This window comes from Nomascus leucogenys, chromosome 17, assembly GCF_006542625.1.
Source record: "Nomascus leucogenys isolate Asia chromosome 17, Asia_NLE_v1, whole genome shotgun sequence".
Lineage (NCBI taxonomy): Eukaryota > Metazoa > Chordata > Mammalia > Primates > Hylobatidae > Nomascus > Nomascus leucogenys.
Window position 1 is genome coordinate 76,322,879 of NC_044397.1, and position 17,665 is coordinate 76,340,543.

Here is a 17,665-nt window from a genome sequence, read left to right on the forward strand (position 1 = left end):
ACTCTCCAGGTTGCCTGTCCCAATATCTAGTTGCTGGGATTGATGATTCCATTGTGAGATAAGGGCTGAGTATTAGACTAAGAACATAAGCCTGGAGGCATGGTTATGGAATCTCTTGCAGAAGCCAGCTGGATGGAGTTGGGGGAAGAGAAACTCTCCAGAGAAGGAGGTAGTTGTGGTGTTGGGCAGAGTTCCATAAAAAACCACTACAGAAATTATGTCCACTTCACCCTGAGTATGTTTATACTGACAAAGGAGACAAAGAACCAAGATTTGTGTTTGTTTAGGTCATACAGGAAATCAATAGACAATTTGGTATTAAAATACAGAACTATTAGTTCTTACTCCAGGTTTTTGGATTCTTTGTTAAGCGCTTGTTCTACTCTTCTTTGTAGCAATACTCATTGCTTTCTTGGAGGCTTATTGATGGGAACTGTCCTGTTCCTTGTCACAAAGATTTATTAAGATAGTTAATATAATACTTGGAGGGAGTTTGGGGGCAAGAGTGTTTCCTGACTCCATCCTAGAGAGACATTCTGCCAACATCCTTATAAACACTAACACGTTGGAGTCACCTATGAGTTTATAAGAACAACATAGCAGTAGTCTTTCTGGGAAAGCATATGTATAAAATCAGCTTAAAGTAAGACAGCGGTAAATCATTATAAAAGATGGCAAAATAAAATCTCACTCTTGCTGATGGTTAACTTTTATATTTTGGATTTTATGGAATACAAGCTAAGCTATTACATCCACAGAATCTTTAGCTTTGTGAAGTTACTTATGTAATCTTCAGTGAATATTCTATTTACTTCACTTCAAAGCTTTCAATAAAACAAGAATTCGTAGGGCCAGGAGTGATGGCTCATGCCTGTAATCCCAGCACTTTGGGAGGCCGAGGCAGGCAGATAACCTGAGGTCAGGAGCTAGAGACCAGCCTGGCCGACATGGTGAAACCTTGTCTCTACTAAAAATACAAAAATTAGCTGGGTATTGTGGCGGGCGCCTGTAATCCCAGCTACTTGGGATGCTGAGGCATGAGAATCACTTGAACCCGGGAGGCGTAGGATGCAGTGAGCCAAGATCGCACCACTGCACTCCAGCCTGGGCGACAAGAGAGAAACTCCATCACCCACCTCCCCAAACAAACAAAAAAACCAAGAATTCATTAACCATTCATTCATTCAACAAACATTTGTTACCATCTACTGGATGTCTAATTTTGTGCTAGTCTCCTCACCGTACTTTAATCCCTCGGTAGGTTTTAATGGAAAGTGACTAGATTCTTACGAGGTAGCTTTAGAACCACCAATTATTTCTTTTTAGCAATCATTTTCTCCTCACTCCCTTTCTGAAAATCCTTCTCTGTCTCCAGAAGTAGGAGCATGTAACCCTGCTTCCCCACACATAGCTGATTGGACTAGGGATGCAGGCCTCATCCGATATGGCCAATCAGATTCTCTCTCCTGGGAAATTGGAATAGAAAGATGGAGGCATTACGAGTTGGTTGCGTGCTTGAATTGGAAGCCCATAGATATGTTAGGGCGTGGAGGTGACGCTGTTGTTTTGGAGAAGAAATGATGGGCCAACATAGAAGCAGTCGAGTGAGTGTACAAGTCAATTTACACAGAGAGAGAAGCAGGCACAGAGCAGAATGAAAAACCATGTGGCCTCAGAGCCAAAGACAAGCCAGGAGATTAGCCATTTAATGACCTTCCGGAAGCCTCCTATGATAATTGCCACAGTGCCTGGTTGAGCTCCACTGGCTACCCCTTATACCTTTATAAAAAATCTCCTATCATTTGAGCCTACTTGATAAGGTTTCTCTTTCTTAAGGCAAATCCACTTTGACTAGGAGGTGAATCAATCAACATCAAAGTTGGTGGACTAGATTTAAACAGAGAATGCTCTATTTAGAATAACCCAAATGTAATAATAGTAGATCAAGGACTTGTCCTGTGTATATGGAATAAAACAATCAATCTTAGATGGTTGGAACAATTTTCTTGCTGTAAGAGTATTGAAAAATAAGAACGTGTTATGAATGAACTAGAATCTTCCTATTTGATTCATTTAAATGAACATGTAGGCAGCTCTCCTTCCGAGAAAGTACAATTGCAAGTGACTTATGGGAGACCTTTTATATATAGACCCTGTTGGGTCTATATATTGGAGTAATATTGTAGTAAAAAGATTTATAGAAGATTGATGACAATTGCTATGATTCAGCCTCCAGTTGGGTACAAGGAAATATAATGTTGGTGAAGACAGTATTTGACAACATATAAGATGAAACTTTATGGTTACTAAAAGCTTCATGGCTTTATTTCTGGGTTTAAATATAATAATTTTCAATAATAATGTTTTGCTAGGTCTACTAGCTAACAGACAGCTATTTTCAGATGTTATAATTTATCCATCCTTTCAGCCATTTTGAAAAGCCATCTATAGTTGCCAAAAAGAAGTATCTTCTGAAGTATGCAAGTCTGAATCCAGACTCTGTCTTTATAGATTTAAACTTAGTCTCCCCCCACCCCACTCTTTGGCAGCCTAATTTTTATGGCTGGTTTGATAAAATCAACATTACTGCCATGGGAACAGGCCTATCAAAGTGGCTTGTTTTCAATGACTTTAAAAAGAGGGCCCATCGTTGCTCCAAATTTTTACAATCTCTTAATAAACATACTTAGGTCTCAAAACACAAGGCAGGTTGACTTGATAAAAAATTATTTTTGTTGGATGAGAGAATATGTAATGCAAAAGTAAAATGTGATCTAGTCATCAACCAGTTACCAGCCACATCAACAAGTGTAAGATAAAGAACACTACAAGGCTCCAGGGACACACAGGGATGAGAGGTAGGATAGAGATTAGAATTGGCTGCATTCGAAGTACAAATGTAGGATCATAACAATTTTTTTAACCAATAGTAATGGCTTTTGAAATTGCGAATGAGAGTGGAATGGGCATTAGAAAGACTCTCCTGGGAACTACGAGAATACTGAGTGGTCTAAATGTAAATGTAACAGATGGGATCGCCATTAGAACAGCGATCATTTCCCCCAATTGTTTCTGTACCGATTACAAATATCATCTCCCACTGCCATGTGTCCAGTGACATGTCTTGGTACTGGTTTTAAAATACAGCTGCTTTGGCCAGGCGTGGTGGCTCATGCCTGTAATCCCAGCACTGTAGGAAGCTGTGGTGGGTGGTTCTTGAAGTCAGGAGTTCGAGACCAGCCTGGCCAACATAGTGAAACCCCGTCTCTACTAAAAATAGAAAAATTAGCCAGGCATGGTGGCATGTGCCTGTAGTCCCAGCTACTTGGGAGGCTAAGGCAGGAGAATCGCTTGAATCCAGGAGGCGGAGGTTGTGGTGAGCCGAGATCGCTCCACTGCACTCCAACCTGGGCAACAGAGTGAGACTCAATCTCAAAAAAAAAAAAAAAAAAAAAAAATACAGCTGCTTTTGCTGCAGGAACAGGTGGAAGGGTTGGAATGTTCTGAGAATAGGAGGAAGATAGAAAAGGACAGGTCATCCATTCCAGAAATGTTTGTTGTGTGCCCATTGTGTGTCCACTGTTCTAGATCTTAGTGACAAATTTAAACAAAATAGGAAATACTTTGCTCTTGTGGTGGCAACAAAAACAACAAGTAAATATAAATTATGGTAGGTGGTGCTAAACACTATAGAAAAGATAGTCTGGGCAAGGCAGACAAGTGATGTAATTTTGTATAGGAAGCTAAGAAAAGGCTTTACTGATAGGGAGACGCTAGAGTTAGTGAGCTATGCTGATATTGGGGTGAAGAATATTCTTCACAGGTTGTGAAAAGGCTCTCAGGTGGATGGTGCTTCTGAGGTTTGTGGAACTGCAAAGACATTAGTGAAGCTGGAGAGGAGGAGAGGGAAGAGAAATGATAGGAGATGAGCTCAGGCAATGAATGAGGTGGGGGTGGGTCACGTCGGGTTGTTACAGAACTTAAAGTGGGTGGTGGAAGAATTTTTGCTTTTACCTGATTTGAATGAGGTGAGAAGTCCTTGCAGAGTTTTTAGCAGTGAGGGGACGTGGTCTGACATCCATTTTCAAAGCCTCCCTCTGGTTGCCAGTTAGAAGATTATTGTAATAATCCAGGTGGGAGATGTTGATGGCTTGGTCAGGGCATAACTTTAAGATTGGTGCTACATGATGGTTGGATTCTGATCTTGCTGATGGATCAGATATCGAGTGTAAGGAGAATGACTAAAAAAAGAAAAAGGAATAAAAGCAAGAGGAGGAAGAAAGGAAGGGCAATATCTAAAAGAACACATAAAAGGACTAAGACTACCCTTAGGACTCCTCTGGAGATCAAGCAAAGAACGCCAGGATTTGATTGTCTGAAAAGCCAGCACGTGATTCTTGGTTCCTAGACATGGCTGGAGCATGACCTCAGGCTGCCTTTATTTCTTGACTGTTAAAATCTGCTAATTCCAAACTCACTTAAAGTGAAATTAAGTTGTATGGCCAACCCACTATGAATATGCTGGATTAGTGACCTCAGTTGGGAAGTTGGATGGAAGAGGCAGTGGGAATGTAGTGCTGGTCTGGGAAGGAGAAAATCTGATCTCCTTTTGTCCCTAGATAATGGTGACCCTGAAAGGGTAAGCCTTGGCTTATAAGTCATGAATGAGACTGTTATCGGAAAGGGGTCCCGGTCCAGACCCCAAGAGTGGGTTCTTGAGCTCGTGCAAGAAAGAATTCAGGGCAAATCCATAAAGTGAAAGCAAGTTTATTAAGAAAGTAAAGGAAAGAAAGAATGGCTACTCCATAGACAGAGCAGCCCTGAGGGCTGCTGGTTGCCCATTTCTGTGGTTATTTCTTGATGATATGCTAAACAAGGGGTGAATTATTCATGCCTCCCCTTTTTAGACCATATAGGGTAACTTCCTGTCATTGCCATGGCATTTGTAAACTGTCTTGGCACTGGTGGGAGTGTAGCAGTGAGGACGACCAGAGGTCACTCTTGTCACCATCTTGGTTTTGGTGGGATTTAGCTGGCTTCATTACTGCAAACCGTTTTATCAGAAAGGTCTTTATGACCTGTATCTTGTGCCAACCTATCTCATCCACTGACTTAGAATGTCTTAACCATCTGGGAATGCAGCCCAGTAGGTCTCAGCCTTATTTTACCCAGCTCCTATTCAAGATGGAGTTGCTCTGGTTCACAGGCCTCTGACAAGACTATGTGAGGAATAGATGTCATTACCCCCAACCCCAAATTTCATCATACAAAGGTGACATATATTATTTGCATTTGAGTGCTTTATTATATTGGAATTGCAGTGATATTAACATTTGTACAAATGCACAAAATCTTGTCTCTTCTTGCTAGAAAGAGATGTAAAAATCTGACCTAGTTGAACAGTCTTAATGAACTCATTGTCCATTGGTAACAATAAATGTGTTCACGATGCAACAAAAAGCTTAACACAAAATTAAACATATTAAATGCTGCAGCAAGTATTTACATGTATGTACCCCTTTTTTTTCTCCTTCCAATAAGGAAGGTGGTTGCTTTACAAATAGACAAACAAACACAAATGCTTTGCTGTTTACAAATACAAACAACCCCAAGTCCAGAACTTAAAGTGACAGCACCTTTTTGGGACTTCCTCAGTTAACACTTACTTTACACAGTGCTAAACTTTTTTCTTTTAATTATATTTTTGGACAATATTTATATTCCAATTGTCCTAGAACATTGTGTTTGAACTGAGCTATTTTTCTGGGCCTTTTCAGAGGATCCCAAACCCTATGTCCTCTCTAGAGAGAACATTTCAAGCTTATCTGTTCTCCAAGAGTTCTCAAAGGCAACATTCCTTTCTCTATGAGGCAGATGTGATTTAGCAGAACTTAGAAGGGAAAAAGGTGAGTAGGTTGTATTTTCTACTGGCTGCTGGTTGGGAAGGGTCCTTTCTCCTAAACCCCCTCCACTCAACACAACTGATACCTTTCATTATCTCCTGTAGCGTCTGTGGCATTGGTATTCTGAAGGAGAAAACTAGAATCTAATGAGCTTATTGTGCATAAGATTTTAATGATGTATTTAAAGCTAATTTATTCAGCTTCCACATTCTCAGTCCTGAGGCTAAATTATTCTATTGTAAAAAATCCAGTCCTATAAAGTTCTATAATATGAAGCTCAATGTAAGAATATCTTAAATGGCTTAGAAGGAGCTTTCTAGATCCTGGCTTCTAATGAGCTAGATATTGTAAGTTGGTCTTAATACAACAGTTGGTAATTATTGATTCCTTTCTGATGACAAGTTGGAAAGGTATCAGAGTGCCACTTAAGAGTATTAATCTTTTAACAAATGTTGGCAATTTGGCCTTACCCCCCACTTCAGCTGTGGTTAAATATTTTTTTTTTAAAAATAGACAATTTATAAGGAAAAAAATATATAAACACTCTTGAAGCAATTTGGCTACAAGCATTACATCACAACTCCACAAGAAATAGTAAAATATTTTGAATGGACATACACTTTTTCATTTTCTCAACATGACGAGCTAGGTTTTTTGTTTTTTAAATTTCTTTGTGTTTGTTTTGGTATTGAATTTTACTTGTAAGTTTATTGCTGCTGTGTCATCTTATCCTACCTTAGATTATAATTGTGAAATAGAGGTGCTGTCCCTAATTATGTTACAAGGCAACATTGTATTTTTGAGACCTAGGAATGAAATCGATAGGGCCACTGTTCTTTCAGTGGCCTCAGAGAGTCTATGGCTAGGACAACAGTCAGATGTGCACCAGGGTGCACAAAAGAATAAGTCTCCTGGCTTATTCAGGACACTTTGGTTTGGAAGATGAGAGAAAATTCTTAAGTATAGCTTAGCTGCTGCCTCACATCTGTTGCATAATATAACATTTTTTAAAAACATGCTATGAATAAAGGGATAAAGAGTATAAACTATATAGTGTACTGGCTCTTCTCCTTGGCATTCCTGTAGTAGGCTTCACCTAGGCTGATGTGAGACACAGGTCTCAGCTGTGCTACCAATGGACGCACATAAATGTACCTGGTGCAAATATCTGTAAAGTATTTTAAATGATGCCGCTCAGAGCCTTGGAGGAGGGGTGGGGGGCATTGTAAAGGAGAGCAAAGGCAAGTTTGAGGACAGAGAAGAGGTTAGAAAGAGAATAAGAGAAATACAAAGGGATCAAAAAGCTAAAGTGCAATTTTTAAATATAAATTATTTTAAAAGCAGAAAAGAGATTCTAAATTGCTACTGTTCGCATAGGCACGGTTTTATTCAAATTTAAATGGGTTGTTTCCTTTCCCTTCTCAGATATACTGCATAATGGAGCTTGAATGGCTTAAAGCTACTGCATATTGTTCGGGAAGGGACAAAAAGCACTAAGGGAGCTGAATAGTGCAAGGCTTTCTAGGAAATTGGGGTGGGGTGGAGAGGCAGAGATGAAGTTGTTTTTACACTTCTACAAGAAAGCTGTTCCAGTTATAGTTACTGATTCCCTTTAGCTGAACTCTGCTTCCGAAATGAAAGAGCTTACTTTAAAAATGAAAAAAGAAATAAATGTTTTAAAAAAACTGTTCAGAATGTTGATTAAAAAATAACTCACAGAGCAATAAAAATCCTTGAAATGTCTATGCACAGAGATCTAAGCAAACATTTCCACCAAATGATGGAGAATAGCCATTTGAAACCCTGAAAAATGAAAATACACATAACTATAGTAGTTTATTATGGACTAACACTTTAAAAACAAGTAGATCCTACAGAATACTGTTCAAATGGAATGTTTAAAAATAACATTTATTAATAAATATCTTATAAAATTCTAAATTAATAGATTCCTATTCAAATTTTGCTTTGGTCCTTGAATTTCACTGTATACACACATACATACATATATATTTTCTTAGATGGTTTTTTCTTTTTTTAACCAGAAAGAAACACATTCTATCCTAACTGGATGGCTAGTTTTATAGCAGTTACCGAGGCTTAAAACTCCACAGCCAAAGGCTTGTCTGTTACTGCAGCTGGTTTATGATTTTAACGACAAACTCAACTTACACACTAAAGTTTACTTAACAGGCAACAACCACCAGAACATTCACCGTCGACATCCCTCTATCAGAATACGCTCTCCATTTTGTTTCACTGACTACATGGGATCTGAAGAGTATTTGCTCTAAGTCACCCTAATTACTATAATATATACTGTGAGCACACAAACTGCTTGTCTCCCACAGGCTGTGTTAAGACTGTGACTTGCATCCGTTGATGTGGCCGCAGGAGAGGGCTGAGTAGTAGCGTAACGGGAAAACATCCGACTTAACACTTGGCTTTCAAATTAGTACATTCATCCATGGCTGGGATTTTCACTCTACCTCTCCTGGCATCGTGGATTGAGAAATTTGTCAAGGAGAAACAATTAAGATGTGGACACCTCCATTTAAGTGAGAGTTTACCTGGTAGAAATGCTCTCGGGTGTACTTATCTGAGTTGTTAACTCCCATCACATAAGGCAGGGGAGGCACTATAGATGTTCCCAGGGAGGCTGGCAGTGACATCAGAGACAGATCTCACCGATCAAGAAAACCACACATGAATGGGGAGAGGCAGTGTGGCAGGATTTTCCCTCCTTAGGACAGGTGCTCTGAAGGCCGTGATGATTGATTCATGAACACGTGGATGGGTGACCCAGTAACTGGCTGAGGGAGGAGAATGGAGTACAAAGATATTCTCCCAAACAGGCAAAAAGTGTAGGACAAGGAGGAGGGATTTTCAGGCAGATTGATTATTCTGTTGTCTCGTGACGGCTGGGCCTTTAGGTAAAAGACTTAATATTGATAAGCCAAGCGTTGGATTTGACCAATGTATCTTTCTGTTTGGAATTTCAAGAAGCACTGACAACTAGTTGGAATCTTTCATTTACTGTATTTCCATACCGTGAATGAACACACCTAAAGGCCCTGAGTAGAACAAGAAGACAGTTTATTCTAATTACATGTTGAGGCCGGTTTGCTAATGTGTGTGGTTGGTTTTCCTACTTAGCATAAAAAACAGACATAATTGAGCTATATATAATGCACATCAGTCAAACTGTCAAGTTGCTGAACGAAGAAAACTCAGGCAAGTTCTTAACTGCAGAGGCTTTCAGCCTAACAACTAAATATTTCAATCAAAAGGTGGAACAGAAGTAAACTAAACCATCATTGTAGTGACAGTCACTCCCTGGACATTCTGATATTACTAGTGGATTTTTAAAAAATCCATTTTATTAAGTGCTATGCATGCAGTAAAGAAAGGAAAATTTTTGTTTACTTAAAGCAAAACATAACATAAAAATTAAAAATTAAAAAACCCAACTAAACATTTTAATGCACTCTTTCTCCTTTTTGTGGGGGGGAGGGGAGACAGATAGATGGTCCTAGGAAAGAATTTTGAAATATGATTTTTGATTTCAAAACAGAGATATGAATGTTAATTTCTTTTTAAAGCTGAGTCTTAAACATTTCTTAGGAAGCCAGTCAGATTAAACCATTCAGCTGTTACTGTTGGAATTTAAAAAACAACAGCTATGAATTCAGTATTTAAAATACTTGAAAATGATATGTTTGTCTAAAATATAATAGAAAATTATTTCATTTGCATTTTTTCTTTTTTTCTCTTTTCTTTTTTTGCTTTTTTTTTTTTTTTTTTGCTTTTGTTTGGATTCTTCAACCATATATCCAAGTCATAAGTTTCACTGGACACTCAAAACCATCTTTTGAAAGCACTGCATACATGGAAAGATTGTTGATAAATATTGATTTAAAAAGGAAGTTATTAGATAAAACTGAAACTAGTTATATAAAAATCATGCTTCGGGACCCTCATATTTTCTTTTTTTCTCCAAAATAGATTCTTATACTATAGTGAGAGAAAAAAACACATCCTTTCCTTTTCTGAACTCTTATAAAAGCTACACCTTTTGTAAAATACTGTTCTTTTAAAACCCATGAACACACACAGACACACACACACACACACACACACACACACACGTTAAGAGGTCAAGCATTCAAATGGAGATGAAACACCAGCACCTGCCTAGATTGCTAGAGAGAAACATTCACCCCTGTTATTTGTGAGATGTGATATTAAAACATTAGCACAGTAGAATGGCTTGTTTCAAGGAGGCACGACTGTGGTTCAGGGACTATCTGCTTTGTATCATGGGCAAGTTCACAAAAGTTGTTGAAAATAAATCAGAATAATTCAGAAGAGTGAAGTAGGCTGGGTGCAGTGACTCACGCCTGTAATCCCAACACTTTGGGAGGAAGAAGTAGGATAGTTTGAGACCAGCCTGGGCAACATAAGAGAGACCTCATCTTTTATTTTAAAATAAAAGTAAAAATAAATTAGCCAGGCATGGTTATGTGAACCTGTGGTCCCAGCTACTCAGGAGGCAGAGGTGGAAGGATAGCTTGAACTCGGAGGATGACGCTGCAGTGATCCATGATCGCACCACTGCACTTCAGTCTGGGCAATAGGTGAGACTCTGTCTCAAAAAAGAAAAAAAAAGAGTGAAGTAGCTTGCGCCTCATCCATGGGGTTCCTTCAGCAGTCATAGAGTGCTTAACTGTTGTGGGAAGGCTAAAAGTGCCCCTGTGGAAACACCGGGTTTTCTTTCTCTCTTTGTTTCTCCAGTAGTTAGTCTATTTTCGCCCCCCAGAACAGCAAAGCTGGTTCCATAGGCTTAAGAAAAAATAATAATAATAAATCTTAGGCTATTAGCAGCTGATGATTGAACAATGTAATCTGTGTAGTGAATAGAGCCCTTCTGAATTATTATATAGTACATGGATTTTCAACATTATAGACAGGCCATATAAAACCAGTTGCAATCCAAGGGTGTCATGTTATAGCCCCACATCAAAATTTGGACTTTCACAATCAAGGCTTACAAAGCTCCCTTCCCTAGTGTCTCCCCAGCTGGTATTCAACCGTGCTTCACTTATAACTAAACCACCTTTCATTTGCTCTGATTATTAAAAACATTAAATCAGGCACATTAAACATCTCCTGGTTACTATTTTGTGAAAAGCAAGAGTTGAATGAACTCCAGCTGTGGGTGAAGTGTAAGTGAAGCAATGGTTAGGTCCACGTTTTGGAGGTTTTTTTTTTTTTCTTTAAACATTATTTTCTTATTCACATGCAATGAAAGAGAAAAAAATAAAACAGAAGGAAGTCAAAATGAAGAGTAAACAGGGAGCCTAAGAAAAAGTGGAAATGGAGAAGAAAACTGGGCATTAGCAAGTGGACCAAGAGGAGAAGGAGAGGTGAAGAGATGCTCGGTGGTATTATTTGGACATCGATGGATCTTATAATATTTTATAGTAAGAAAAAAAAAGTTATGGGAAAGGCTGTGTGTTTATCTGGAATTCTGGTGACACCACAGCACAAACTCAACATGAGTTAAGATGTCAAAAGATTTCCTACCCAGTTACCTTGGATCTGTCTTACTTGACATCTAGGTATACCTCATTTTGGCCAAAAGCTGTGGTTTAACAAGATTCAATGTTTCAGGCAAAGGTTGGACTGATAAGAATGAAACCATGGCTATATACAGAAAAGGTTCAGTTTATAAACAAGTAACTGGTACCAGAAAATTGGAGAAAAGCACCAAAGCGTTTCCCAAGCTGATAGATATTAATTGCATAACTCCCTTTTTTCTTATATAACTAAGTATAAAAGACAACATTTCCATAGTAACTATAAAAATGAAAGCCAGTCTTTGAAGAACTGAGGAGTCTTCCAGGTCTGAGTTAATTCTAAAAATGCCCTTAAAAGAAAGGATGCATGCTACGCTACAGCTCTTCTTGGAGGCCAGGTCTTATGGTGCATTTTAAAGAATCGGATTCAGGTCTGTTCTGTGAGTGGTGAGCTGGCTGAGGGTGGAGCTTCCTACCACCTCGCTGACCGATGAGGAAGTAGTGATGGTATTATGCTGGATGACTTGTTGCTGGGAGCAAGCTGGGACAGGACTAGCAGGAGGGCTACTCTCCGGACCTAGGGAGAAAAAAAAAGACAACACACACACATACACACACACCAATATAGGTCTTTTTTGTGTGGACTTGTGGACTCCTTAGAGAAACGGTACTAGATATTTACTTGAAATAGAAGTTGCACACATTTTCTTCTGAAAGTTAATTTCGAAACTTTATTTTCAACTGTTGTCACAATGCTATGCCTTTCCAGTTTATATCTACGAGCAAAGCCATGCTTTCTGTAGCAGTAAAATGATTTGATGTGTTTCAGTCATGGATATGTGAACTTCTCCATCTTGTCTTTTTAAATAGCCATCCATATATCAAATGTGGAAAAATACTCACATGTGGTGGGAGAATCTGTGTTGCTCAATCTAAAAAATTATTTGAAAATAAATTGACCTTCAGCCATGAATCCCTGCTCCTCCCACCATTCCTACTCAACTATTATTTAACCAACTGGCATTCCAGATGTAGAAACTGGGGTCTGAAGGAAGGGATCATTTTACATATTGGTAAACTGAGGCCAGTCACTAGCTTTTCAGCCCAGTCAGTAACATGCAGTGTTTCTGGAGGCACTGGATATGATTCACCCAAGGCCTAGTTCCCAGCCCACAGATTTCTGAAGGAGACTGCTAGGCCACTGGTACTTGGGCTTCAGCTGGCTCTTTTCTTACTGGCTGCAAAATTGGAATTTGGTATTTTTTTTGATACTTTGAAATGCCAGGGAAGGAGTAGCCAGAAATTATCAGGAGGTGGTGGGCATCGTATTGCACAGGGGTCAGGAAAAAGGGATCCCCTTGGAAGAATAGTCTGGAAGCCACTCAAGAATTCTTGTATATCTGCCTGGAAGTACAATCTACACTTTACTTTTGCTCTTTCAATCAAATTCAGTGCAAACTTAGTGGCAAAAAATATTGGACACTAAAGAAAAGTGAAAAAATCGGCGACTTACTTAGATATCCTTGTGATTCTTTCTGCATGGCTGTTATTGGGCAGTCTTTATGTGTTAACAACAACTGTTTCAGCTGGGCCACCTCATTTTTCAACATAGACACTTCATTCTAAAAGAGATGTATTAAAACCATGTTGAGAAGACCAGAGGATACAAACCGAAAGCCCTGTGCACTTTCAACAACAAAACTGGCAAACTCTTCTGTTATGTCTAAATGACATTAAGAATATTATTTAGTGTGGTTCGCCTGAAAGTTTGTAGCTTACCTTTAATTTGGCCCTCACATTTCCCAGGGGCTTTCTGAAGAGATTAGGTTTTAACTCAAGAGCTGAACCTTATTAAAAGGCTAGACCACACCCTCAGGTGATGGGAACTGAAGTCAGGTGAGAATCCTTACTCCACACTGACTGCGTGACCCTAGGTAGATTACATAACCCAGCTGAGCTCCAGCAACCTCTTTATAAGATGGGGATAAGAAGAGTACATTATTTGTGTTACTGTGAGGATTAAATACGGTAATAGATGGGAAACAGAACAATACCCAGCACATACTAAGCACTTAATACATTTAACTATCGTAACCTTCACAAGCTCAGGTTGACATCCAATTGAGAATGTGAATATGAGGCACGCATTGGGCAGAATTATGTGGTAGGATTTGTGGCTTCCACCTGAAATGCAATCAGAATAAGCTGACTCATCTACCATCAGATTTTCCAAAAGAAGTCTGTGTTGCTCAATCTAAAAAGAATATCTGAAAATGAATTGACCTTCAGTCATGAATCACCGCTCTCTCCACCATCTCCTACTCAATTACTGTTCATGGGCTACTGTTGAGCAGAGCACATCCACCTGCCTGATGCCCACTGAGCAGGAGGCATGGAAGCACACAGTACACATGTTGGTCACCTGCGGGTGGATGATGTCAGCTCAGGGTGGCAAGAGGCAATGAAGTTTTGGGCCATGATTGAATTAATTTGATTGAGTTCATTGATTATTTGGTCAATTTCGGTCTATAAAATACTCTTTCCCCCCTCAATATCAGGATATTGTGGATGGTGTGGGGTTTTCTTCTTATTTACTCATGTAATTGCCTCGGATCTCTACTTTATCTGTTAATAGTAATTCACAAAGGCATGCTCATAGCTTTGTAGAATAACGAACCTGGCACCCATTGTCTACAAATATAAACATAAAATAGATGGCGGCTCCGAGATGCTTCCACTTGATAAAAGTGGACTGTAAATGTAGTGCTATCTTGAATAAGCCATTTGAAAATTGTGATCAATAATATCCTCTCTTTGGGCAAGGTTTATTTGTGGCTGCCAGGCATTATACTTCACATGTAGGAGACTTAAAAAATGCATGCACAGAGAAAAGGACGATTAACATTGCTGTCATTAAGTTGTACCTACACTTTCAATATGAACTTGGCTTTTCAGCCATGTATTTATCACCTAGGAAAGTATGTTTGGGATTCTAGAAGTTACTCTAAAAAAAATTGAAATCTGTTTTAAGGAATATCTCCCATTTCTAAATTTCTTTGTGAAATACATTATAAGCAACCACATATTGAGTAATATTAATAACCAAATAAAAATAACAAAATAAAACAATAACAAAATAATAAAAATCTCATCTACAAATCTCATCTCATTCCCTTTCTCTTCCAAACTTTATTTTTACAAAATAAAAAATGACTATTTGGGAAATTAGCCTTAATGATGAATAAATCACTTAATCAAACAAGAAAATTGCTCTTACATCTCAGAACATACAAGAAAGCAAATTGTACCTCCCAACTCCAAATGAATGTGATTGATAAGGGGCTCTGTGGAGACCAAAAGTGACCCTGTCAATTCCAGGGTCAGTGGGATAACTTACAGGACAATTTATTTTAGCCTTAAACACTAACTTCTTCCTCTTTGACTTTACACCTATCTAAATTCAGATGGCCTTCCTTCTTTTTCTCAGTTCTCCTTCTGCTCAAAATAGCACATATAAAAGAAAGTCACTTCTAGACCATCATATGAAGGCAATCTCTGGTTAAAAAAAAAAAAAAAACAAACAAACCAAAACAAAAAGGGAAACAGAGATGTGTTTTTGTGTGTGTGTGTGTGTATATATTTGCTTCAGAAGGAAATGTCATATTATTTGCATTTAGACTACAGAAATAACACTTTTCTGAAATCAAAACTGCTAGACACCTTGCACCCTGAGTAGAAGCTCCCAGCTGCAGATAATGTAAACAATGGATCTTAGAAAATGGAATCAAGTTCCAATTTCTAGTGAATCCACACTTTTCTACCTAGAAAACAACAAACAAGAAAAGTATTAAAAACAAAACTTGGTTCTCTTCTTATACTTTTGGAAGAGAAAACACCCCTGCCTGTGGCCATCTTGGAGAGGTTGAATTTAGTCTCCATTTCTTCCCCCGCTATGTCCTGGCCATTGAAACCCTTTCTTGGCAGCATTTGATCTCCCAGGCACAAAGTGTTCATTGCCCCTTCCCTAAGAAAACACTCAATTCTATTCTCTGGGTTTCTACAGTTAGCAAAGAGCTAACTGCCTATGATATTTGGCATGCCCCAAACAGTTTCACAATAAATTTTTGCTTTCATAAGGCTGTTTTATTATAAAAAGAGCACTAGTCAGCACATGTGGTGCCCTGGCCTATCACCAAAACCCCATACAAAGTATATGACTTTGGTGGCATTTAGTCTATGAACAGCAAAACACTTTATTAATAAAGCAATGTTGTAAGTACAGAGACCAAAGGCCTGCGTGTTGAGGATCTGTAAAAATGCAGAACCCTGAGAATACTGAGACAACTGACCATCATTTAAAGATATATGTGAATATGAACATATTCTTTTTTTCTTTTTTATTGTTATAGAGACAGGGTCTTGCTATGTCATCCAGGCTGGACTACAGTGGCACCATCATGGTTCACTGCAGCCTCTACCTCCTGGGCTCAAGCAATCCTCCCACCTCAGCCTTCTGGGTAGCAGGGACTAGAGACATGTGCCACAATGCTCACCTAATTTTAAAAAATGTTTTGCAAAGATGGGGTGTAGCTATTTTGCCCAGGCTACTCTTGAACTCCTGGCCTCAAGTGATTCTCCAGCCTCAGCCTCCCCAAGTGCTGGGATTACAGGCATGAGCAACTGTGCCTGGCAGGACATATTTCTTAATGTAACATGTTAATAATTATTTAGCCATGTTATTGTGGGAAAATGAACACCAATTAATGTCCTCAGTAGAGAAGGGCAATCAGCTTCTTGTTTATACCATATACACATAACTATGATGCTGCAAGGACTAAATAAAGGCCTAATAACCACATAAGCCATAGAAATTCATGGGGCAGCATCCAGTAGGAAAAGGAGAGTTGAGAATAGGGTTTGAGCTCCCAAGCTGCCATGCCAACCAACTATAAAACACGATGGTTGAACTACTTCTCTAAGTTCCTTCCAGAAAGAATTTTTTTGTATTCTACAAGCAATTCTGTGTCACCTTCTATTGAGACAGCAAATTACCCAATTATCTAATGAAAGATTCAATCTTGACTTTTATTCATTACTTAGCTACTTTCAGTATGCTCAAATATGCTTATAATTCAGGTCTTATCTTTCATAAGGGAGCCAGTTCTAGCACCTCTTATGCTTCCAAATCTTAGTAGGATAGATTCCAAAGCAACATTTATAGTTTCATTTTAGAGCAGAATTTTCTATGTCCATTTATGTATCCATATTACTGAGAGAGCGTCTATGGAGCCTTCATTATATTTCATAAGGGGCCTTTGGCTTAAGAAAGGTCAAGAATTACTATCCTAGAGAAAGAAGAATGAATTGTGTGCTGTGCACATGCATAATCATCTTAAAGATTCCATAGTGAAAGACTGATTAGTGTAGGAAATGCACAAATACTAGACTATATTTTAAGTAAAAGCCCTTTTCAAGGGAACATAAGTGGAATCACCTTGAATTCATTTTGGAAGAGAACAACCAGATAGCAAATGTTTCAAAATGCATAAAAGAAATCAAATGTGGCCTGGAAGTCTAGTAGGGAAATAAAAACCAGGCCTTCTGGAGGCATTTTCTTACTCTGAATTACCTTGCTTTATAAATTGAGGAAAATCACCATTTTGTATTCCCCTATGTAGGTTATAATCAGAGTTTTAGGTCTTAATATAAAAGTACTTTGTAAATACAAGGTATTAATAATATGTATTGATTGTCTGGTGGAAATCAACTCTTCATTTTTTCATTTTTCTAAATGAATTTGAGTTTGCTCCTCTAAAGCAGTTAGCTGTTTAGTGACTGTAAGATCCAGTTGGACTGATCTATTTTTAAACCCATAGTTTGCCTTGGGATGAAGCAGCACTCCACAGAGATATTCAATACTACAAAAACATACTTTAAGCAAGCACTCCAACAAGTCCCTAATAGCTACATTTGCAGTGTTCAGCTTTGGGGATGTCATTATTTATATGATAAATCCTCAATGCTTTTTGGTGTAAGCAGTAGTTTGTGCCAAAAAAATAATTATCATCAAAATGGGCTCTACAATATACCCTCCCCCAGCTTTTTTGTTTTGGTAGATTAGCTGAGACCAGGTTTGGTTCACTCTGAAACAAAGAACTTTCAATTTGTCAAGCAACAGTTCCC

The 17,665-nt window shown here is 38.5% G+C and overlaps 1 protein-coding gene across 2 annotated transcripts in view; it reads right to left on the reverse strand.

Annotated features, from left to right (window-relative positions):
- Positions 1–5,282: 5,282 nt before the first annotated feature.
- Positions 5,283–17,665, reverse strand: part of CREB5 (cAMP responsive element binding protein 5) — a 415,524-nt gene continuing 403,141 nt past the window's right edge. The window contains exons 6-7 of one of the 2 annotated variants that reach the window (XM_030796510.1): positions 12,996–13,104; positions 5,283–12,059 (exon numbers count right to left, since the gene is read on the reverse strand). In XM_030796510.1, coding sequence (XP_030652370.1) covers positions 11,896–12,059; positions 12,996–13,104 — 273 coding nt within the window. In that variant the 3' untranslated portion in view covers positions 5,283–11,895. The remainder of the gene's footprint in view (positions 12,060–12,995; positions 13,105–17,665) is intronic. The other variant, XM_030796511.1, reaches the window with a different exon arrangement.